Here is a 24,191-nt window from a genome sequence, read left to right as displayed (position 1 = left end):
AGGAGGCAGTGGCAAAATCTTTCAATTTCTCCCCACCCACTAACTAATAATGACTTTTTGTTCAGTCTCGAGCTTATCTGTATGGGACATCCACACTTTGCATTTGTATCAGAACAAGTATGGCGTATCAGCCCTACCATTTCTAAATACACCAGATGCTGCTTTAAATTAAAAATGCTCTCTGGTGAGGCTGAATCTAAAAGCCCTTGTACATTTTAGATCAAGCCACTGAAAGCCACTGCTGATGTGAGTAAATACCATTTAAACTTATATCTTAGTGCTTTACAGCATTCTGTGAGCGGTTTACAAATGTCAGTTTATTGCCAACAATCAGGGTCCTCATTTTACCGACCTCAGAAGGATGAATCGACCTTGAATCGGTCAGGATCAAACTCTTGGCTATGGGCAGAGTTGGCATGCAATACTGCATTTTAACCACTGCGCCACCACAGCTCCAGGCCACCACAGACAAACACAGCTTCAATATAAACTGGAATCTACTCACATAAGCAGTGCACGGAAACACTGAATGAAAGCCCTAATCAATGCAATACTAGGTGATTGTATTCCAAGCGGCCTTCCCTGCAACTTTTAGAATTTTCTCCCATTGTGATTAGCTTTACTGCATTTCTAGTTTTTTAAAACTTGTAAACATTAACTAAAGAAGACAGATATATAGTTCTAAAGGGTAAATCCTTAAATTTTAGAATCCATATGCATGCTGTTTTAATTTTAGTTATTTCAACCTATTTCAGCAGCAGCCTATATAAGCTAATTGCAACAGTTCCACACAGTATTATTGGAAAATCCATTTTTTCTTCTTGTAAGTCAATGAACAATAAATTTCAATACAGTAACGAAGGACAAATCAAAACATTTTTAAAGGATTCCACATCCCAATAGAACTTTTATATATAATTATGTTTACAAAGATATGTACATTTCACCTGTACTTTGTCACAATAAATTGATTAAAAATTCAGTTACAGGTGCCTTTATTAGTTAAAGATTTCTTCTAAACTTCAAACTGCTGCATATTTCCGCAAGTTTAAACTCAACCTGTACAATTCCAAGGTGTTTCCATCTTGAATAAACAGCCATCCATAAAATCGGAATCAACTGGAAGCAAACAACTACCCATTCAACTGTACTTTATCCTAGATGTATTTGGCTTATATATCTGGACTAGTATTTTTAGCAATGGAGCAGTTACGAATATTACTTAAGAGCCTTATCCATACCTGCACTTAATGGAATACATGTTTGGATAAAAAAATAAACTCTTATTCTGTACATTTTTACAGATGCTAAATTAGTCACAAACATTTTCTCCCTAGCTATATTGAAGGCTCATTAAACCAACATGCTGATCATTTGTCTTCATTATCTTTCTTCAGTCTTCAAGCAGCAGCTCCAATTCTTCTATTGGTACCCGTACTCGCAGTTCTTTCTCAGCCATTAGATCAAGGTTCTCTTGCAGTTCATCTGGAAAGTATTCCATAGCATCCATATATAACACCTATAAATACAGAGGTCAATAAAGAATTATCAATTCACCTCAGTGCTATGATAAATCAGACCTAGTTTTCACTTAATAAAAGAACAAGTATAGAACAACAATAATTTATCAAACTTGTATGCTCCCTGACTCAAGAATTCTGGGTGGCCATAACGAAGAATTTAAAATCAAACATAAAAATTGTAGTTTTGGGGGGAAAAAGTATCATTATTACAAAGTAATAAAACCTACTTTTGCCCACGGACAGTTTTGAAGCGCTCTGTAAAATATGCCTTTACTTTTTGCCTTATCTCCCAAAGACACCTGCAAAGGGAAGAGAAAAGCTGCATTTTAAAAAGGCAATCGTTTAGAAAAGCTGAGTTACAGTATATATATTTTAGTTTAGACATTTTAAAAAAAGAAATGAATGAACGTAAGTTGTGATCAACAAAAGAGAAGTGCAATTTTTCAAAATGCTCCATGTAGCTGGTCCAGAAAAAGGGCAAGGAAACAATCTTGTCTGCTAAGGCTCATTCATATCATTATGAGTTGCCCTTAACAGCCTTCTCTGGCCTGAGAGCGGTTGTGGTAAGGGATGCAATTTAACCTTCCAAATGGGTACAGCAGGAGATAATCCCACAATATCAGGAACCAGAGTGAACTTTTATGATGTCCCCGCACCCAGGATTTTAAGTGTGGATTAGGAAACCTCTGGTAGAAAGTAAAATACCCACATAACCACCTTTAAAATTGCCCTAATCCCACTCCCCAAAAGACAGATCCAAATTGTCATTTTGAGAATCTCTGAAGATTTAAGAGGATGGGATGGTTTGTCCTACCCTAACTTAAAACAATTTAAGGCTGAAATTGGGCCACAAATACCTACATTTGGGGATGTAAAGAAAAAAAAAATGAGAGCAAAAAGCCGGGTTCTCATTTCTACACTTAAATTTAAACCAAATACTGCACAGGTGGAATTGTGATTTGGGCACAATTTTGGGCTACTGAGAAAGGCTACACATGGCCCACAGGCCACCCATCAATTACTAGAATTGTAATTGGTAAAGGAAGAATGTACAAATCTCACTACTGTATAAGTACATAAATAAAATGACAATCTAATGTTTGCTTTCACAGATGAGGAAGCAAATTTTCTTTTTTATTTTTTTCTTTTACAGTTAACTGCTTTCTCCTGACAATCTGCTCCTAGGTCTAGGAATAATATGGGAAATTAATGGAAAATTACAGGTTCACTTAAAAGTAAAGGTTTCTCCTGTCCAGTCATTTCTGACTCTAAGGAGGTGGTGCTCATCTCTGTTTCTTAGCTGAAGGAGCCAGATTGTCCAAAGACATTTTCCATGATCATGTAGTCAGCATGACTATAAGCCAAGGTGCACAGAACGTTGTTACCTTCCCACCAAGTGGTACCTATTTATCTGCTCACATTTGCATGCTTTCAAACTGCTGGGTTGGCAAAAGCTGGAGCAAGGAAAGGAGCTCACTCCATCCCGCAGCGCTTGGGTCTTAAACCCAGGCCGTCAGTTTTCTAGCCCCTTACCTTACTTTAACAAAGATGAGACAAAATATCCAAGCAAATATATTTAATACATAAACAACTTTCTACAGTGATTTTGCAATCCATATACTTCCACTGCATTCATAGGCATAAAACCAATTGTAAAATGTACCGTTCTAAAAGCTTTTAATCAGTAATATATTCAGAGGTTACCTACAGGATTAGACAACGTAAGACAAATGTTGATTAACTCACCATGAAGCATATATACAATCTCCAGAGCAATGGACAATGAGCACCATTTTCAGTCTGAATTGCATGTTCAAATAAAGCTTTGATTCGATTTGTTAACCCAATTTCAGGAATGGTTGAATACACATCTCCAGTCGGCTCCCTGAAGAAAAGCAAAAACAGAATGGTCACAAGAGAATCAAGAGTCTTCATCAGCACACAGGAAAAACTGGGCAACATGATTCTATGTGACTAAGGTTCTCCTGAGGGCTCCAAGATAAACTGCATAGGATATCTCGCTTTATATTTAACATTTATTTTTCTTGTTCATACTTTCATTTTGTATGTATAATAACTTTTCTTGGCAATGACTGCAGTGGGGAAAAAGCTAGTCATCAGTTCATAAGAGGAAGAAAGACAACTAAACAACGAAGAAGAACAGAACTGCTGGCTGGACCAGTTAGATAAACCATGCCAATTGGATAGCCTAGAGCCAACATATGCCATCCTCTCCTGTGCTTGCCCATACATTGCTCATCTCCCTTAGGTGCCACTGCATTGGATTCAAGTGGGACATATCCAACACAACTGACCATCCCAAGGCTAGGTGAATGGATAGGTTCTGCTTGAATTCAAGGATGGCAGTGGTGACGAAGCAGAAAGAGAGGATAGCCTCAACAGCATCGCTCTATTCACTGATAAAACTTCCAGAATTTGTCTTGGCAGAACCTGGGAACAACCAAAATGCTATGGTCGCTTAGGTTCAGTCATCCTATCTGAAATGGCTGGCTGACAGAATGCGGTTGTTTCAGGTTCAAACCAAAACACCTTTTCTATTTCATGCATAACTCTTCTCCAACTGATCTGACCATCATTATAGAGATGACATTACCTCTGGACCCTTTCAATTAGTTTTTTCCTCATTTGCTCCACTTGGATTGCAAACAGCCAAGGCTCCAGCGATTGTGTAGTTCTTGTAACAGCGTCAATAAACCGTCGGGCTTTGCTAGCATTGTGAGACTTGCTTTGGATCTGGATGTATGAGCTCCAAAAAGACTGGTTGCTGGGATATCTCTTCAAAACCTCCAACAGTACTTCACGAAGAGGACTCAAAGGATACACGCTGATTTTCATGTGGAACCTGAGCAAGCTTACATGCATGAGGGAGAGGGCTTCAAGAGGCGTAGTGAAATGTTGACCACTAAGCCTTTCTCCAGGATCCTTGTCTTTCAGCTTTTGAGAAACTTGATGATATACTGACATTGCAGAGTCAATTCCAAGAGTTAAATATTGGAAAAGTGTGTAACAACCAACCAAACCAACCAGATGGCTGGAACCACTAGCATGTTCTTGATCAGAAGTGAGGTTTTCAGTTAAACAATCTTGAAGTAGGTGCTCATACGTTTTCCGAGCTTTCAGAACATTCACTGATGATACTTGTCCATGATAAGGAACATAATGTCCCTTTTCAGCCAGTTTGGTCAATATGTATGTTGCACGTGATTCTACAGCTCCTTCTAGATTTACTAGTAATTCTGCTTCCAGTTTAGCATAAAGAAGGCTAAGATGACAAAATTGGGGGTTTTGGATTCCACTAATTCCAGCCATCCCCAAAGATGTATCAAAAACTTTTCTAGCATCTTCTATATTGCCAAGTAGCCACTCCAGGTAAGCGTATAGTTGCCAAAGCGAAACATTATTTCTGTTGTCAGGTGCCTTAAGAAGATTTTTAGCTAATTTTTTGCTTTTCTTGCCTTGCAGTTTTAGTTTCTTTTTCTTTCCCATTTTCAAATACTGAGTGACCTACAAAGTCAACACAATCAAATGAAGAAACAGCTTAAAAATGTAATGTACTTTGCATACAATACAATGATTTTATTTGTTGCTATGCATTCTAGCTAGGTCCACCAATCAACAGCCATATATCTTTGCTATCTATCTACAGTATACTTTTTGTATTTTTACAAATGTTATACACCAGGGGTCCCCAACCTGGGGGCAGTGGCCCACTCCTGGGTCATGTCCTATTCGCAACTGGGCCATGTGAATGGTGGGCTGGCAAGCATCAGCACAGTCCCACTCACATGAGCACCAGTGCTCACAGCCCCACTCGCACGAGCAGCACCCCAAAGGCTTCTCTCTTACATGAGAGGAGCTGTGTGTGCACGTCAGCCCACTGCTCGCCTGCCCAGTCCCCACCTCAGCTGAGCTGCCAAGCCGCCTGTTCCCAATGCTCTAAAACTGGAGCAATGAGAGCAGAGGCTGAATGGGACGAGCGCACCCTGCTCATCTTCACTGACACCCCATCTGCTTTTGGAGAATTGGGCAGCCTCGGTGAGTTTGAAGGAGTACGAGACTGTGCCCCTAAAGGCTCCTCTTTTGGTTTCTCCACGCCAAAAGCTTTTCCAAACGGATGAAAGGCTTCGGGGGAGCAATGTTGCACTGCTTCAGGCCTTCCCTGCTTTTGCAAAATGTTTTTGTGTGGATAAGCCTGAATGTGCTCCAAAGGCTTCTCTTCTCTCTTGCGTGAGTGCGGCTGTGCAAGCAAGTTCATGTGCACACCGGCTGCTCATGTGGTCCAGTTTCCCTCCTCCTCCCACAGCCAGGCCATCAGTCCACAAAGGTTGGGGAACCATTGTTCTACATAACCTCTGCATTCATCACTACTCTAAAGCCACATCCAGAACATCCCATTCACAACCCACCATAGCATATGCAATGCCACAGGCTTAGATGTTGAATATTAAGTTATATTGGTATCCTTTTCTATCCAAAACTGTCAACTGTATACATTTGATCTACTATCTGTATAAGACAAGAGAAAGAGCATTACCTTAGTGATTTCATACTGAAGCCAAAAAATGCATAGGTTAGATCTGTCTTTGCCTGAAAATAAGGGCAGCATCATATGGAAAAGATTCTGAATAAATTGCTCTCCTTCCTTAGAGTGAGTCACATGCTTCTCTCCTTGGACCACTGAATCCATATGACCAATGTTACTGACTCCAAAAAGAGGCATATCCAAAGAAGTCAGAATTCCTTGGTTGTTATATCCATTGTCAAATGAGTTATTTTCATCCATAGCTATATAGAAGGAAGAAGGCAAAAGTCTACAGCTGCATGGAACTCCTAAGAATTGCAAAAATGAGGAGAATAGTTGAAACTGAAGTTCAGGGCTGGAAAGTCTTATCAATGATGGTCCAAGGTCATCAAATAAAACCTACGAAATATATAAAAGTGCTGTTATTGTAAAGAATAAATTTGAAACAAAACCAGGCCTGAACCTAACATTTATCGGAAGAAAATAGAAAACAAGTTGACACACAATAACAAAATCAGCACTAGATACGCAATCCTTCCAAAATCTGGATGTATGCTGATCAGCCAAACACACATAAGTGAGGCGTTATAGAAAGAATGGTGCAGATACATTGTATTTTCTTTGAAATACAGGAGCTGATACTGCCACATTTTCCATGAAAGGCCTGTGTTTTTGAAGATTTGCCCAGCCCACATCTTCCTAGAAGCAGATGTAAATAGTCATTCAGTGTCAACTTCCATCTTTCACTCAGGTGTCTCCACCAGCACCATAAAAAAAAAGCTTATCTTAAAATAAATGTGGGTCATATTACATCATACCAACCTGCCTCTCTGGATCTTCACAATCTTCTAATGATGGTTTCTTGGTTTTTTCTGGACGCCAGGGCAGCCAGTGTCTTGCTTCCCGGGAACGTTCAATATGAAGCCAGTTTTGCCACTTTGGTAGAGATTTATCTTTTATTTCTTCTTCATCCTCTACATCTTCCTCATCTTCATCTATTTAAAAATCGCATTTGTGAATTTTTCAAAATTGCAGCTGGATATGTACGTTTTAAAAAGTTTATTCCAAATTTTTAAAAACTCGTTGTACGATGGCCAGGCCTGCTCATAATAACTAAGACTGAGAAGGATGAGGATGCATGCAAGTTCAACATCTCTTCAACATCCCTGTCCTTGAATTTCCCATAGAATGATCACCTTTTAGAGATATGATGCCAAAGGGACAATGAGAATGATAAGCTCAGGCCAGGGCAAACAAGTTTACCTAAATAAAAAGAGTATTCTTAAAGAAGAGTAATATGTTTTGAATTACTTCACCCTTAAAAAAAGAAACGTAAGAAAAAGCAAAAATATTTATACAGTAATTTTTAAACAAAGGGAAGTAATTCAGGACTTTTTTTAAAAAAAGCCAGTTTGCTCTAGTGGTTAAGGCACCAGGCTAGAAACCAGGAGACTGTGAGTTCCAGTCTAGACTGAAGCACAAAACCAGTCCTCTCACTCGGCCCTAGGAAGCAGGCAATAGCAAACCTCTTCTGAAATCTTGCCAAGAAAATTGCAGTAATTTGTCTAGGCAGTTGCCAGAGTCAGCCAGGAACCAAAAAAAAAAAAAAAATCAAGATCACAGTACTGTTCATAATCAGTGAGCACCTTGTCCTTCACCAAATAAATGGCAAAAAACAAAGAAACTTAGTCCTCCAACTCACTACATGTTCATATACCTGTCATTCACAAGCTGAATAGATGTTACTGCTAAAAGTGTTTAATTGCACCAAAACCTTTATAGTCACTTTAATAATCTTAACTGCTTCTGCCTATACAAAGCAAATTACATAGCTCAATCCTTACCAAAATCAGAAGGACACTGAAAAGCAAAGAAATGTTGAAACCCTTCTGTTTTTCAAATCATCCTTTGGGACTAATCCCCCCCCCCCCTTAGGTTCAACAAGATGATTGCAGATGGCTATTTTCCAGCTTAGCCTAACTTAACTAGTGCCTTCAGAAATATTGACGTACAACTCCCATTCTTTTGCAGTAAACCAGACACTGTCTGTACTGGCTGATGTAAAATGGGATTTATAATTCCATAAATCCAGAAAGCAAAGAACTGGAGAACACTGTTCTGACTTGCGGACATAATGAATCATATCAGCGTGACTGAAGCAGTGCAGACATTTCATAAATGATCTATTTCTTTTGGGGAAACTAGAACCAATAGAAGAGTGTGACTTTATCATGTGCCCCGGCTCCTTTCAGATCTGAAATGCAAGGTATTTACCAGGTGGGTTGATGAGCACCCAGCCCCCCTTCTCTTGTTGATGCATCCAGGCCTTCCAACCTTTAGCTCCTTTTTCTCCAACTCGAGGCTCTCCGCTGTCCCAAAAGGGTTCAAAGAATTCCCTCTGAAATTGGGGGTGGAAAATGAATAAATACACGAAATTACAATCGCAATCCTTTAAAGAAGACTCCAAAAGTCATTAATCGCTTTAAAATGTCCTTACAAAATCTCTCATTAAATATTCCACGGAATGGCTGGGAATTTTAATATAAATTTTTAGAACAAGTTATTTAAAAAGTTAAGAAAAATGTCTTCCTAAGATGATTAATGCTGCCGAACATGTTCCTATTACTTTTTTTAAAAAAAAGCTTTTCTTCTTCAAAATTGCCCGAGCCATATATACACACTATATAACCTTAAACAATTGATTAATTGCATAAAAATTAAATTGATTAATATCTACACATATTATTTTTTTCTTTCCCCATAACTGCAGCCTGCTTTTGTTGTTGTTACCCAAGCCTAACTTGTCCAAAGTCATTCAACTCGCTCTCATGCCTAAGGTAGGACCAGGACTCACAGTCTCCTGCTTTCTAGCCGGGTGCCTTAACCACTGAACCAAATTGGTTCTCAGCTATTTATAATAATCTAACTATAAATAAAAGGACAGGTCACACAAACAATAGAAGAAGGAAGGAAGGAAGGAAGGAAGGAAGGAAAAGAAAGGAAGAAAGGAAGGAAGAAAGAAAGTAGATAGATAGATGATAGATAGATAGATAGATGATAGAGCAATATAAAAATAATATAAAAATAAATAAATCTAAATAAATAAATACCTTCTCTAACTTAAGGACCACTACTTATCCTGGAGTCAGAATTATTAGTCAATTTGGCCAAGGCTGGAGTAATGGAAAGGGAGAATGACAGTATAGCATCGTTCTTTAAAGAATTTGATGGTCTAACACCGGGATATTTTAAAGACTGAAGGCTTCTCTATCAGTCTTTTCCAATTTAGGTGCCCTCCAGATTTGGGGCTTGAACATACAGGATTCCCCAGCCAGCATGCATTTCATCTCAGTTGTTCGCAGAGATAAAAATGTTGAAGGCTCTTTATTTTGAAGGAAGTGTAATACTGGCCAATTAGTTTTTTGACACAATTTAATCAGAACTAAGTAAACCAAGAGGGAGGGGGATTATGGTAGAAAAGGACAATGCTAAAGTTTCAACAAAAAAAAGGTTTTTAAGATGATTCAAATATCAATTTTAAAGTGCAAATGAAAATTCTAGTTGTGAGGCTGCTTAATGTCATCCAGTATACCCAGTTAAACCATAATGATAGTGATATATAACGATAGTAACAAAATTACTCCTTTTTTCATCCACAGTGCAGTCCTGGAACCAGAATTTGGAAGCACTCATATTCTGAATTAAAGCAATCAAATGTGACTTTGTCTGCCCTGGGATTCCTGACAAATTTATCGTACAGATTTATAGCATTAAACCAACCACAGATCCTGGAATGTTTTAAATAAAAGAATAGCTTGCCATTTCTGGATGTAAAGATAAAACATGGTGTGGCAAAAAAAAAAAAAGAAGAAGAAGAACCAGATGCTTCCAACCCCCATCTTCTGTTATATGACAAGCCCAAGCCTTGTCATATAACAGTAAACAACTGCTTAGTTGTTCAACAAACCAAGCTAATGAGTTTATGACTAAGACAAGGTATAGACTTGGGACATCTCAGCTCATCAACATTACTTATACTCTTCACATAAAAGAAACATTATGTTTCAAGACATAAATAGAAATTTGTATTAACTGTGTTATCTACACTGGTATTCTGGTTAGAAGCCACTTTAAGGTTTGAATCAATTCCTGATTGAAAAATGATTTTAGAATTGCTTAGCTTATATAATCTTCAATCTTTCTGTTTTTGGAGTTACCATGACAATAAAGCACTATAATCACCCCTTACCTCAAGCAATAAAAATCAATAAAGAAACCAAAGGATTAATACAGTTAAAGTCATACATCCTTGTGACATTTCTTGTTTGGTCTTTATTTCACCGTTCTAAGTTGGCGATGACAACCTGCCAACCACTAATATATTTGAAACAGCCTTGTAGGCATTTAAACTGTAAACAAATATAAAGCAACCCTAAAATGCATAAAAGATCATTGAAAAACTACATTCACGTTATTACGCTATTTATTGCTAAACAAAGCCTCCTCCTCCAAGCTGGTGATGCGCAGATTCTCATTCCTTCCCTCATCCATGAGCTACAGGGCAGGGATCTCCAACCTTGGCAACTTTAAGACTTGTAGACTTCAACTCCCAGAGTTCCTCAGTCAGCTTTGCTGCCAAACTGGATGCTTTGCTGGTTGAGGAATTCTGGGAGCTGAAGTCCACAAGTCTTAAAGTTGCCAAGGTTGGAGACCCCTGCTATAGGGCTTGACCCATTTGCAAGGTGCAAGTCAATTTGGTCTAGGCTTATCAGATTGCAGAAATAGTCACTGAGCAATGCAATTCATGATCGTACGGTCCATGGTACATGACCTAAAGTATTTTCAACATTAACATGTTTTCTAGTTCAAGGAGCAAATCAGGGTTAATATCTCCGTTAAGGACATCCAGGAAGATCAGTAGTTTACTACACAAAACATGAATTCCGATATGTATGTTTGTGGAACAAAAAAATATATAGAACAAAGCAACAGCATGACCTCTGGGTATTAGAAATCATCAGCTGGGTTCATACCAGATTATTAACTTGTTTCAAATATGTTAGTTGGGGAAGGAGAAATTGGAAGGAATGGAAGAAGCTAGTTTTTTACCTGTCCTCTTGTTGGCAGGTCTTTGACATTATCTGGTTTAAAAAAGGTAAAGTCAAGCATGGCTTGGAACAGGGACACAGCTTTTTCTGAATGGCCAGCCTGCCTAAGGAAATGGCACTGCTGAAGAAAAATGGCTTGGGAGAAAAAGAAACAACATTTCATGTAACAGCTGTTCACATACAGATGACAATTTCCTTTTTTGTTATTTATGACTGCATCTCTATTAGCAAGTCCCAGAGTTTGAATTACAACAACTACATTAAAAAAATGAAGACATATAACCACTTAAGTAATGTTTTTTTTTTAAGAAATCAATATCGCCCATCAAGATTAAACATTGTTTTCTTTCAGTTCTGTCAAACTTAATCACTCCAAGATTTTACAAAACTGCAAATAGAAGTAACTTTTTTGAGAACAGAAGTCAAATTTATGAATGCGACCAGGAATATTTTGGAATACAGTAGGTGTATAGCCACTTGCACATTATGCATATTTTCTATTTCACTTTTTTTAAAAAATCTTGTTACTTACCTGAAAACATTAAAAACTTTTATTTAATATGTTAGAAATGAAGGGGGAAATGGCTGAATTAAACTTAGGAACAGAAGGAGCCACTTCCTTCCATATCAGGCGATTTTTGTCACTCGTTCAAAGTTGTAGCAACTCATCATAGGTCCCAAAGATAAAGTTGTTTCAGTCAAATGACACCACTGCACTCGTGGTCATGTGCATACAAGGCAACTATCAAGTCATAGAGTCATTGAAACAGTGAGTCTTGTCTTCTGACAATAAAGCCAAGTAGGTGCATTTGGATCAACTCAGACTGACCCCACCTAAAACACTTCCTGAAGCACCCAACTTCCACTGTGTTCCTTTCTGACAGGTTGTCACTATGACAGGCAATAAAAGAAATAACCACTAAGTGGCAGAAACCTTCAGTGTAACTTTCTTCATCATCCCCTGTTCAAAGACTCTCATTTAAAGTCTGATGTATCTTCTTAACAAGGTTTTTTTTAAAAACCTATATGGTTATAAATGACTGACAAATGCTCGATATTCTTAATCAATAAATGAGACTGTCAGGGAAGATCTACTCCTCATTAGAGGCACAATTTAAAAAGGAGCCTTCATTAATTCTGGCACCCAATAGCATTTTTTCTAACACTTTCCCATCTGGGAATATCTACCAACTTTAATACTCTGTCAAAATTAATTTACTCCAGTCCTGGCAAATACTGCTGAGATTGAGCCCAATGTAGTTCTCAAAAAGAAATAAAATTCACAGAAGAAAGGATTCAGTTGGATACCTGAAAGTATTTTTAAATACTGCTGCTAACCTAACAACAAGCTCATCTTTCAACTATGTTCACTGATATCAAAAATAGCCAGCCCAGCTTCCCTGATCTGAGGCCTCCAGGAACTTACACCATAACTCTTGTCAACTCCAGCTAGTACAGCACCGGGAATACTGAGGGTGATTGGAACTGTAGTCCAACACTCTAGTCCAAGGTCAACAAACTCCAACAGAGGGCGCCCTGGCTTCTAGTGGGTTTATGTTTTAAATATATAAACCCAACTTTCCCCAACATAGCATCTTCCATATACGAAGAACAAATTCCCACAACTACTAACCAGCTTGGCAAATAGCGATGCTGTGAAGAGTTTCTGAGTCTTATAGCCCAACTGCCAAACTGGAAGGCTAGGAACAAAGGAAGAGACTGCAGGATTCAGGGGAACAACTCTTTCGGTTGAGCAGGCAGGCTTATTTAAGGGTTTCCGCCAAGGGCAAGATCATTATTAATGATCCCATAATACAGCAGAAAACAGTCATGTATTAAAGTCTCTCTAAAGAAATTAGTTGAGATCTGTGTAGAAAAAGCAACTGCGGGGGACTTTTAGATCAAAAAGACCATTTGGCTATGATTCAAAACCTGTTTTTTTATTTATGTTTTTTCACATTTTCTCCCACCACCCCTCATATCAGAAAATATGTTTTTCTTCATCATCATGCCTCATAAGTAAATACAAAACCCCAAAGACCCAAACGTGTCATGACAGGAGAGGAGATTGGTCTCTTAAAGGAGCTCAGATGCCCTCTTACCTAGCATGGCTTCCTCTGTGCCTGGCAGTGCAGGATGCGATACCATACTGCCATCGTTCACAGCTGATAACGTGCTCAGGCATTTTCCGTAACAGCCATGTGTTTTGGAGACAGTAAAGGTGCTGAACTGACTTTGGCAGAATAAGAGATATTTCTGCCACAGGGCTGGGTTGTTTGGGTGCAAGAAAATCAACTTTTGCCACTCCTTCACCACAGCAGATGGCTCCCAAAACTCTATGCATAGTTTTAGCCGGGCTAGTTTCAGGTCCACTTCATTTGGGTTGTTTTCTATCGCTCTTTCCAAAATAGCCAGCTTCTTCTCTAGTATTAGCTTGGATGATATCTTTCTCATTTCCCGTTCTCCGTCACTGATAGCATAACAGCTAGGATGTCTCATGAGCTCATCCTTAAAAATAAAAGGAACAAAAAAAAAAGAAAGAAAAAAGAATATAAGACATTTTAAGTAAAATTGAATTGGAATTGAGTGTCCTTTGGGAAAAACCCACAGCCAATCCAACTGCTAATTTTGAACTGGGTACTGGAGGAAGTGAAATCAACAGCCAAGGCACATGCACAGGCCTGCTTAATCTCCTCCTTCCAATTTGTGCAAGCCAGTTCAATCTGGTTCTCTTAGCTACATTCCAAGAGGCCATTTGACTTTTAAAGAAATATTTCTGAAGCTTATTAATTTTACATTAAAGTTTCTTCACACAGGGAGTCCTTGGGTTACAATGGGGCGCGGGATTACTGTCTCTAAGCGATGCGGTTCTTAAATATGATCACATCACTTAGTGACAACAATTCTGGCAACCCCAGTTGCTATCATAACCCCAAATGGGTCGTTCAGTAGGAAGCGGTGGCGTCTCAGGTAAGGAGCAGAGGGGGTGTTGGGGGGGTGTTGCGGGGGAGTAGGAGGGGCCAATTGCAGGAGTGAGTGCAGGAAAGCCAGGGGACAGATCACCTGGTCTGTGGTGATGTGAGTGCAGGAAGGCTGAGGATGGACAGTATGGAAACTGTGAGTGCAGAATAGCTAAGAGGTCTTACCAGAATGACTTGCAATCTTTCCTGCCACCTCTCCATTGACTTTGTTTGTGGAAAACTGGCAGGGAAGATCACAAATGGCAATCATGTGACTGTGGGACATTGCAACTCTCATAAGTGCAAGCTGGTTGCCAAGTATCTAAATCACAATCATGTCACTATGGGGATGCAGTGATGAATCAAACTTTGCATGTCACTGGTTCAGCACCATCACAACTTTGAACAGTTACTGAAGGAGTGATTGGTAAGTGATGACTACTTGTATCTATGGAGATTCTCAGTCATCCAGGTCATGGTTGTCCCAAAGATGCTTTTCCAAGAGGCAACTGAATTTTTTCTTTGAAGACATTTCACTTCTCATCCAAGAAGCTTCTGACTGGATGGACTGGATTCTCCACTTCCAATCCTTCCATCCCCCACCATCCAGTCAGAGCTGAAGAAGCTTCTTGGATGAGAAGCGAAACATCTTCAAAGGAAAACAAGAAAGTCCACTTGCTTCTTGAAAAAGCACCTTTGGGACTACTTGTATCCTCTTCTTTTCACAGAAGATAGAGTGGCAAAGCAGTGCGGAAATTGGTAGAAAATTGCACTGACAACATACTAATTACCTGTCAATTTCTGAGACCTGGTCTTCTAAAAATAGAGTGGAAATCTGCACAATTAGGGGGAAAGGGGCATTTAATTCAATATGCAGAAAATATTCCAAAATCCAATCTGCTCCTCTAAAATAATTGCCTTTGGTTGGAACTCTACATTACAACCTTAAACCTTAATACATACATGCCTACCTGAAAAGAAACCAAATCCATCCATGCTTTGACATCCCTGGGATTCTCTCTGACTTTGCAGTTGTATTCTTCCACCTTTGCCATTAGGGGGGAGTCTACATTCTGGAGGTTCTCTTGAGGATCTTTCTTATTTGGTAAGCCATGTTCAGCAGAGGGTCCTTTTCCTTGTAACCACAGCGTGGTCTGCAGATCATAAACCCCAAGAGGGTTTACCCAGCTTGTAGAAGGAGCCTCTGATGGATCTTGTTGCAAAATTGGTATCCAGGAGGCTGAGCCAGATGAGGAATCCTCATTTTTACCACTGACATGAATGCCTTCTTCATTCAGGAGTTTCCGACCACCTTTTGTGAAGTAGCGTTCTGGTCGCTTAGAGGAAGATGTTTTTTCTGCTGCTGAGCTCTCCCAAATAATACGTTGCTCCTTAGGTTGAAGGCCAAGGCAGAAGTTGCTTCGTCTCTTATACCTTTAAAAGCAATAATTAAAACTGGCTATTCCCAAGGCAGTGGAGGGAGAAAAGTCTCAGACCCTAATCATTGTAACTTTAAGATTTTATTCTGGAATATTTCCCCTACAAACTCTCTGAGCCTTCTGGAGACTACTGACCTGTAAGACATTAGACATTCACCATAACCAAACCATGAAGTGGGAAAGCAACTCCTACAAATTCTGCACCGCTCCTCAAATGGCAAACACCAGCAGGACTGCCACCTCATAAACCAAAATCTGAGGGTTAATCGTTAGTAGGCAGGTCCTTGATTTTTGCAATTATCTAGGGTCCCTTATTAAAATGAATTTATCGATTATTTCAATTTATGCCTTGCCTTTTCTACTTAGAAGCAGGAAATATCACTTATTTTTACCTTAAAAAAAGAAGTAAGTTCATTATGTGTGGAAAGCACCAAAAGTACAAGAAGCAAGGCAATATAAATGGGCTGTTTTTAATGTAGTGCAGTATAGCAGCATATTTTCAAACTCCAAAATTATTTTTAAAATATTACAAATGAATACTATATCTATAAACTAAACTATCTCTTGTTAGGTGCAAGACAAGACACTGAGATTTAAATGAGCTCAATCCTGTATTTGCTTCAATCTAATGGGCAGAATTTTGCCAAACTACAGTTAAAACTTTTTAAACTACTGGAGGATGAGGATATATCTGAGAGATTTTTGGGGATGGCTACTCTGAACCTCTTACTCCCTCCAGTTCAAGACTGCACAGTCTCTTAATTTAGGGTTCTTTTTGGAAAAACTCTGTGTTGCCAAACTTTCCCCCTCTGCTCCTATAGATGCATATTCCATCACACTGCCAGGTTGATTGCCTGGTCACAAACTGGAAGTCTGATGACCAAATTTTTCAGGGCAATTTTCTTATCCACTGTTCACCTTCCCACTATTAAAAGGCAGGAATCCTACTCTGCTGCACATTAGGTAGGGGAGGGAAAACAGGACAAGGCCAGGCTAGAAAGTTGCAAAATGCTGCTGAACAATCAACAACAGAGGATTCCCAGATGCAAAACTGACTCCTTCCAATGTGAGACTTAGGCAAGTCAACTGTGTTGCTAGAATGGCCAGGTGCAAATCCATTCGACTGTTGGCTCTGCAGAGTCGGAACTTATTAAATTAGAATTAAAACAGGACTCAGGTGGTGATTAGTAAACAAACTCACTGGGCGGAATTATGGCACTAGAGAGCAAATGTCTTTTGCTGCGACAACAGGCTTCAAAACATTTTTTAGGATTTATTATAAATCTGGAAAAGATTCTCAGGGGATTCTGTTATGTGCAAGACGAGTTGCCTATTAAATGAAAATATGTACATTTTTTTTATAAAGGACAATTCTTTTTAAAGCATCCACATGCTCAACAGCTTAGCTTTGATTTTTAATTCTGCAGTCAGTTAAATATCAATACCAACCAGGACAATGCACCTAAAGATATTACAGTCAAGTATCCTATTGTGACTACACAGCAAACTCCCAAATCCTAACTTCCCCTCTCACTTCCAGATCATGGAGCTGCTTTGTTTCACAAAATTGAGCAGGGCCCACGGGCTGTTTGTTGTCACATCTAACCAGAATAAGGGAGAGAGGGACTAAAGAAAGAGAAATATAACTCAGCCTTCTACAAATTGCATAAAAGAAGATGCCCCGAGTTCTTCCTGAACTGGAGATTATTAATATTCTTAAATTATATTTTACTCTCGATAATATTATCTAAACTGTTACTGCTACCAGATTGATTACCTTGCAATGTTGCCTCGATATAATGACTTATATTGCCAATTTGCAGGGTCTGGCTTCTTATCTGTTCTGAATCCTTCTGTTGTCAAACCCTGAACGTCATCAAGCCAAGTAGAGGAATAGGGCACATTTGTGTTTTTTTCTTCTAAGCTGCAAAAATAAATGTAAAAATGAGGGAAGGGAAAAATAAATACAGTTAATTCTTGACTTACAACCATTCATTTAATGACCGTTCAAAATTACAACGGCAATGAAAGAAGTGGCATGACCAGTTTTCACACTTACCGCCCTTGAAGCATCCCCATAGTCACATGATCAAAATTCAGACACTTGGCAACTGGCATGTATTTATGATGAATGCAGTATCCCAGGGTCATGTGATCATATTTTGCCATCTTCTGACAAACAAAAGTCAATGGGAAACTAAATCCACTTAATAACCGTGCTACTAATTTAACAACTGCAGTGATTCACTTAACAACCATTGCAAGAAAGGTTGTAAAATGGGGCAAAACTCACTTAACATCTGACTAGTCTAGCAACAGAAATTTGGGGCTCAATTGTGGTCATAAGTCGAGGACTACTTCTAGTACAAATCAAATAAAATCTAAAACAAAAATGTAAGCAGTATATTTTAAACCAACTAAAATTTAGGCTTCAACTTATCCCTCAAGACCGATGAAAAAGGGAAAGAAAAGCCAAACTACTGAATGAAGTGAAAATTTTACATATCATGTCATCAGTAGGATTTATCATATCCACTCAGAAAAAACACATCAGCTTCAGTGGAGTATCTTGCAAGTTAATAGAGATAGGATTCTGAACCAATTCATTCAATATGTAAACTATTTTCTTTACTATTTCTGTATTTTCATTTTCAGAATTAGCTGGATTTGCATTGAAGTGCTGCAAACATAATTATCATCCCGCTGTTATTTAAAACAGTATTGGGCCTTAGCATTTTAAGACAACCTGTGCTTTCATTATGAGTTATTTATCTAGAGCCATCAGTATATATTATTCTTTTTTGGGGGGGAAGCATCTAACTGCAGAAGGACAATATTTACCACAACACTTTTTTTCTGATATTTTATAAATAATCAGCTATTAATAAGAGCTAAGAAATATAAGAGACAATTCAATGTAGTATTACAAAAGGATCACAAAGCTTAAAGACAAAAATATTAACATGAGATATTACCTTGATATCTACACTTATTTAATGTGAATAAAATGACTGATGGAAAGCTAGCTTTTGTTTTATTTTGAAATCATTCCCAGTATTGTGCCGAAAGCTATTTCAAAATATTCAAAGAATACATTTACAGAAAAAGGGTTTGAAATGAAAGGCAGGTTAAAGGTCATCCAAATCACCGAAATTCTAAAATGAGTGCTAAATTAACCTGTTTCCCCCAAAATCCTGATAATACATTAAGAAATCCGAAACTTTTTTTTTATTTAGACTTCTATACCGCTTCATAGTGCTTTACAGCCCTCTCTAAGCGGTTTACAAAGTTAGCATATAGCATATTGCATATTTGCATTTTGCATTAGCATTAGCATATTGCCCCCAACAATCTGGGTCCTCATTTTACCCACCTCGGAAGGATGGAAGGCTGAGTCAACCTTGAGCCAGTGAGATTTGATCTGCTGATCTGCTGAACTAGCAGTCAGCTGAAGTAGCTGCAGTACTGCACTCTAACCACTGCACCACCTCGGCTCAGTCAAGTTCAGTCTGTTCAGAAACTTTCCCTGCTCTAGCTCCTATTAATCTGAACAGTTTGCAAAAGAATTTAAGACACGCTGATAAACACTAATATATTTCTGGGTAGCAAAAGAAGATAAAACTGTTTCTTAAAATTCCAACCTGGAATTCAGATTCTAAAGGAGATAAATGCAGGTTCTAATATTTAGTTCTATTGCTTGTGACAATTGTGGTTATTCATATTAGGCGCATTTCTGCCTAACCACAAAAATGTGAATAACCCAAAATTATTATTCACAGAATATAACTTAGTATTATAATAGTGTCTCATTCCAAAGCCTGAATGAATGATTAACTAACATTAGTCAAATTACAGCTTCTCAAAAATTTACAGCCTATCATTGATTTCAGTGGTACAGAGACTGGCTGCCAGTTATTCTAAACATTAATAATACAGCATACATTTATTTTAAATGGTTATCATTATAGCTTGATCTTGACAGTCAAGTCAGTTTATAATAATGTATTGTGTCTATTTGTTATTCATAGCACAAGGGCAATTAAGAGAGAAGGGGGGAAATAACCCCAAGCTCCACGTTTTGAACAGAGGACAGATTTTCCAAATATTGAAAAGAGTGTACTGACCCTATTTAAACCAGCATTCTTTCTTTCCCATTCTAGTGATTCCAAATTCCAACAAGGCTTGTATCTCCACATAAAAGTATTATGGATTAGGGAGACTACCTTGACTGTTGAGCTCACTATCTGGCTTCAGGCCAGTTACTTTCTCTCAGTGTATTTTACTTTACAAAGCTGTTATTTTGGTGACAAAAAGCAATAGATTGCCCCTAAGTATAATGCCTTGAATTCCCAGATGAAAGACTTGGTATACATGTAATAACAAAACAAACTGCCTTTTACTTTGACTTGATTACAATCCCTGTTCATCTCCCTGCCCATCAATCCAACAAACCACTGCTTTTTTCCATTTCTTTTCTTCTCAGACACTTCTAATAAAATGACCATATAAATTACACTGCAGTCTACTTGTGTCTTTTTGTCCCTAAAAGAAAGGATACGAGACATCCTAATTTTTAATGCATGCTTAATTGACAATTCTCATTGATTTGAAGCACAATCCTGTACACATTTACTTGAAAATAAGTTGCACCAGACTCAAAAAGGCAAAAATATGTATGAATTATTCTCAAATCTGAACTATCTTTGTCAGTAATATTATTCAGAAAAAGGAAGAAATGATTGGATCTACAAGAAGTGCAAGTTCAGAAATGAAATGTACTTACGTACTTCAATTCTGTTCCTCTTTTTTCATTATTTCTATCATCTCCCCCATCCTCAAATTCAGACCCACTAGTGGTCCATTCTTTTCTTCTTTTCTTTTTATTTTTCTTGTGATCTCGTTGCTTTTTCTTTTTCTTTCTCTTTTTAGGTGACGCTTGAAAACTTTTGTTGGCTTCATTTTCTCCAGGGAGTTCAAAACTGGTGACTGTATTGCTTATAAAACAGATAAAAATCACATTTTCAATGATATTCCTATACTTATTGGAAAATAGAAAGATCTAGTAGGTATGCTACAAAATGTATTTTTAAATGAAAGATGAAATCTAAAGAAGATGGCACAGATTATACAGCATACTTTAAAGTTCTGTTTTTCCAAACACAAAACAAGTTAAACATGAAAATTCAGGCTGCAATTATAAAGTTCACAGTTAGTTTACATGCTACATTTTTTTTTTACAAAGCGATGAAATCATGTGCCTGTCTTTGACAAACAGGTATGTTCTAGTTTGAGAGACCTGAAATCCAATTATCCCAACCACCAATCTTCTAAAATGTCTGACCTCTGGAACAAAGATACAAAGATTTTGTATTAAAAAAAATGAAATTAAGAGTTAATTTTAAGAGTGAAAAAAACATTAATCTGAGCAGCAATGACAAATGATCATACTGTTCCATCTTCATCAAAGAATTAGCATTTCTCATCTTATTTAAAGGAAAGAGAGAATTTTAAACAATAATCTTTGTGATTTAGTGTGCATAAATACAGAATGCTATAGCAATTATATAAGCATGGGCATCCTCAGGCTCCTGCCACTTTCATCATCTGTCGCAATCCTGCTTTTGTCAGACTGACCCACATGATGTGCAACCCTCCCCTACCCCGCAGATACTGCTCTTAATTTTTAAGAAACCAAAATGAAAGGTAAAACTGCCCATATCTTTCTGTTTTAAAAGTACATTATGAACAACAAAGGTAAAGGTCTTATACTACCTTTGGAGCGGAGGAGCACAGTGGGTATTTTCTAAAACATTTTGGTGCAATCTCAGTGCATCTTCATTGCAGAAGCTTTGATTTGTCAGCCAGTTCAAATCTAAAGATTCAGAAGAAAGACAGATTGTTAATATAACAATAAAACTGCCAGTTTTTTTTTTACAGTTATGGATGAATCTTTTTTATTTTCCTTTGCCTCTTAAATGCTAATTAGTTTCTGCACAGATTGATAGCTTAGTGGGGCTACAATTTACCAAAGGTAGGCAGAAATTCTAAATGTTTTTCAGCCTGCAATAAGATCATATCCACTCATGTCCGTTCATGGATCCGGCTAGTGGGGCTGCTGTATCCTGACAGCCAAAAGGGAGCTTGTTGCTCCCTAACAACCACTTGAGTTTGGGCAGTTCAGATACAGTAAGAACCCCAAAATCTGTGGAGAAAAAGTGATGCTGCTTTGCACAGTACTGCTCCTTGCTTATGACACGGATCTACCTGAAAATCCCTTGCACTCTCAATGTCAATATGCTTGGCCTGTATTACATGAGACCTGGCTGGGCGACTAGGATATCTTCCTGCTTGGTCACCAGGGATTTCTTAAGGGAAGATGCAGGATGTCCTCTACGACTTATGAACTGGAACCCTGTCCTTCCGGGCTCCTTCAGGCAGCTGGGATGTGGAGATGGTTTTCCGAATCTGTAAGCAGTTATTGCCTTATTGTGAAAGGAAATGCAGCCAGCAATCTTTAAGGAAGCAGCAGTGCATCCACTTCTCAAAAAGCCCTCTCTGGATCCAAAAGTATGTGGAAATTGGCCATCTGGATTTTTCAGAATTCTCACCATGTGACCCTTTTGTAAGACTAACCACAAGATTGTGGAACCCTAACTCTAACCCATTGCATGTTTTCTGTTTAGCCAGATCCTTTCTGTCACCTTAATAGTGAAAGAGTATCTGCCCGTTTATGGTCAGCTTTGTTAACAGATCCATTGAGGATCTGTATACTGCACGAGTCAAAAATATCTACAGACCCCTCACACCCTGGACATAAATTGTTTCAACTTCTACCCTCAAAACAACGCTATAGGGCACTGCACACCAGAACAACTAGACACAAGGGAAGTTTTTTCCCGAATGCCATTACTCTGCTTAACAACTAATTCCCACAACACAGTCAATAATTTACTAAGACTGTATTACTATTATTCTTCTCTTCCTTACTAGTATCTATCTCTTCCCACTTATTACTATAACCATGTGCTTATATCTTTCAATTTATATTGTTTTTACTTATTCCCTAGTACGATTTGATAGCTTATTAGTAACCTTGACTATCACTAAGTGTTGTATCTTTTTATTCTTGATGAATGTATTTTATTCTCTTTATGTACACTGACAGTGTATGCACCAGAGACAAATTCCTTAACTGTCTAATCATACTTGGCCAATAAAGCTAAGCTGTTCCGTTCTGTTCTGTTCTAATTGTAACTTTGGGCTGATGCAGCAGCAAGGCCTTTCAATATGTCAATATGCTGTACTGCCAATGAATGGGTTTTTTGCATACACTAAGCATTGTCAGGAATAGATTAGAGTGCTCCAGAATCGCTGGGACTACAACTCCCAGAAATCCTGGCCAGCGTACCAAAGCCTGGCTCAGCGGGGAGGAATTCTGGGAGTTGTATTTCCATCCATTCGTAAGACCTCGGCTTGACGAACGCTGCGTCTCTGCAAAGGGCATCTGTAGAAACAAGTGTCCGAAAGGAAAAACCAAAACATGGTTTCAACGAAGAAGGGCTTCTTTGTCCGCTTGTTACTGAGGCACATAAATAAGAGCAACGTCATTACCTCTGTTCGAGCCTTCGCTTGCTTGTACGTCCTCGGCGTTAGCAGCATCGGCAAAAGCAGGAAAAAGAGCCATCACGGCAGGCCGCGAAAAACCTCCAAAATGATGACTTCCGCTGCCGCCTCCAGCAATAGGGCAAGGAAGGCGACAAGATGGCGCGAACCCTTTTCCTGAGCATGCTGGGAACTGTAGTTTTGCTGAGCGGTGAGCTCAAAATGGGGCTGCTCCATTCATTCGTGAAAAGATTCTTCGTATTACCTCCATTCAACGTGGGCTTAAAGCAGATTCTAAAAAAGATAATTAGGATATTCGTGTTTTCAGATTATTGGATGGAACCTTATTTTTTAAGTGAATGGAAATCGGTACATATTTAAGCAGATGGGTACATCTAAACTTTTAAGAAGGTTGTACATTACCAGGGTTACAAAATTTTAGACAACTAAAAACTTTTAACTTTATCTTTTTGCTATAATTTATAATTGGTATGCGTGTATTGAAGGACACCGATTTATCAAAAGGACATTGTTTATTTATCAAAAGGACATTGTTGGTGCATAAGCGCACCAGCGTGCCTACCGTCCCTGTCCTAATGTTTTCTTTTATTCGTATCCTTTACATGTATTTATCATTATGTTTACACTTGTACCTGTCATAAAATACATGCATGACGAAATAAATAAAATAAAATTTGGGCATTTTCTTTTAAAGGGAAGGTAACATTAAATTTCCAGAATTTTTAAACAACAATTTACATTCTGTAAGAGGAGAGTTTAACAGGTTAGAAGATGGCATCCAGCTGAAATATTTTGAGAGAATGAGTTTCTATATAAAATATGCTCATGAAGGTGTTACTTTTAGAGTGTTAATAATGTATACTGTAGTGTGATAACAAATCACTCTGAGGTGTTGAGAAAATGGAAAATTATCTGCAAGAATCAACACCTTTCTTTTAAAACTGAAATACATACAGTTTTTTTTTTTTACCCAGAAGAGTTTAAAACAACAAAAT

At 38.2% G+C, this 24,191-nt stretch overlaps 1 protein-coding gene across 1 annotated transcript; it reads right to left on the bottom strand.

Annotated features, from left to right (window-relative positions):
* Positions 1-875: 875 nt before the first annotated feature.
* On the bottom strand, positions 876-23,469 carry NRDE2 (NRDE-2, necessary for RNA interference, domain containing). The gene is made up of 14 exons (XM_060687347.2): positions 23,185-23,469; positions 21,346-21,445; positions 20,361-20,567; positions 17,351-17,497; positions 15,106-15,568; positions 13,277-13,682; positions 11,176-11,309; positions 8,341-8,464; positions 6,889-7,061; positions 6,079-6,465; positions 4,138-5,048; positions 3,270-3,408; positions 1,751-1,822; positions 876-1,519 (listed from the first exon to the last, which is right to left on the bottom strand). Exons 1-14 carry the CDS (start codon positions 23,255-23,257, stop codon positions 1,394-1,396), a joined length of 3,462 nt encoding a protein of 1,153 aa, XP_060543330.2. The 5' UTR covers positions 23,258-23,469; the 3' UTR covers positions 876-1,393.
* Between the last annotated feature and the right edge of the window lie 722 nt (positions 23,470-24,191).

The sequence above is a fragment of the Pantherophis guttatus genome, chromosome 1 (genome assembly GCF_059756535.1).
Source record: "Pantherophis guttatus breed Tessera chromosome 1, ASM5975653v1, whole genome shotgun sequence".
In the NCBI taxonomy this organism is placed as follows: Eukaryota; Metazoa; Chordata; class Lepidosauria; order Squamata; family Colubridae; genus Pantherophis; species Pantherophis guttatus.
Note: the sequence above shows the minus strand (reverse complement) of the source record. Positions and strands in the feature narration are given on the sequence as shown.

Bases quoted from the DNA above. Each gene is read 5' to 3' on its own strand.
- NRDE2 (XM_060687347.2), bottom strand. From the start codon at position 23,257: ATGGCTCTTTTTCCTGCTTTTGCCGATGCTGCTAACGCCGAGGACGTA. The intron at 17,498-20,360 runs GTACGTAAGTAC...TTATTTTTGCAG, and splicing joins AAAAGAGGAACAGAATTGAA to CTTAGAAGAAAAAAACACAA. The intron at 6,466-6,888 runs GTTGGTATGATG...TATATTTCGTAG, and splicing joins GTGAAGATCCAGAGAGGCAG to GTTTTATTTGATGACCTTGG.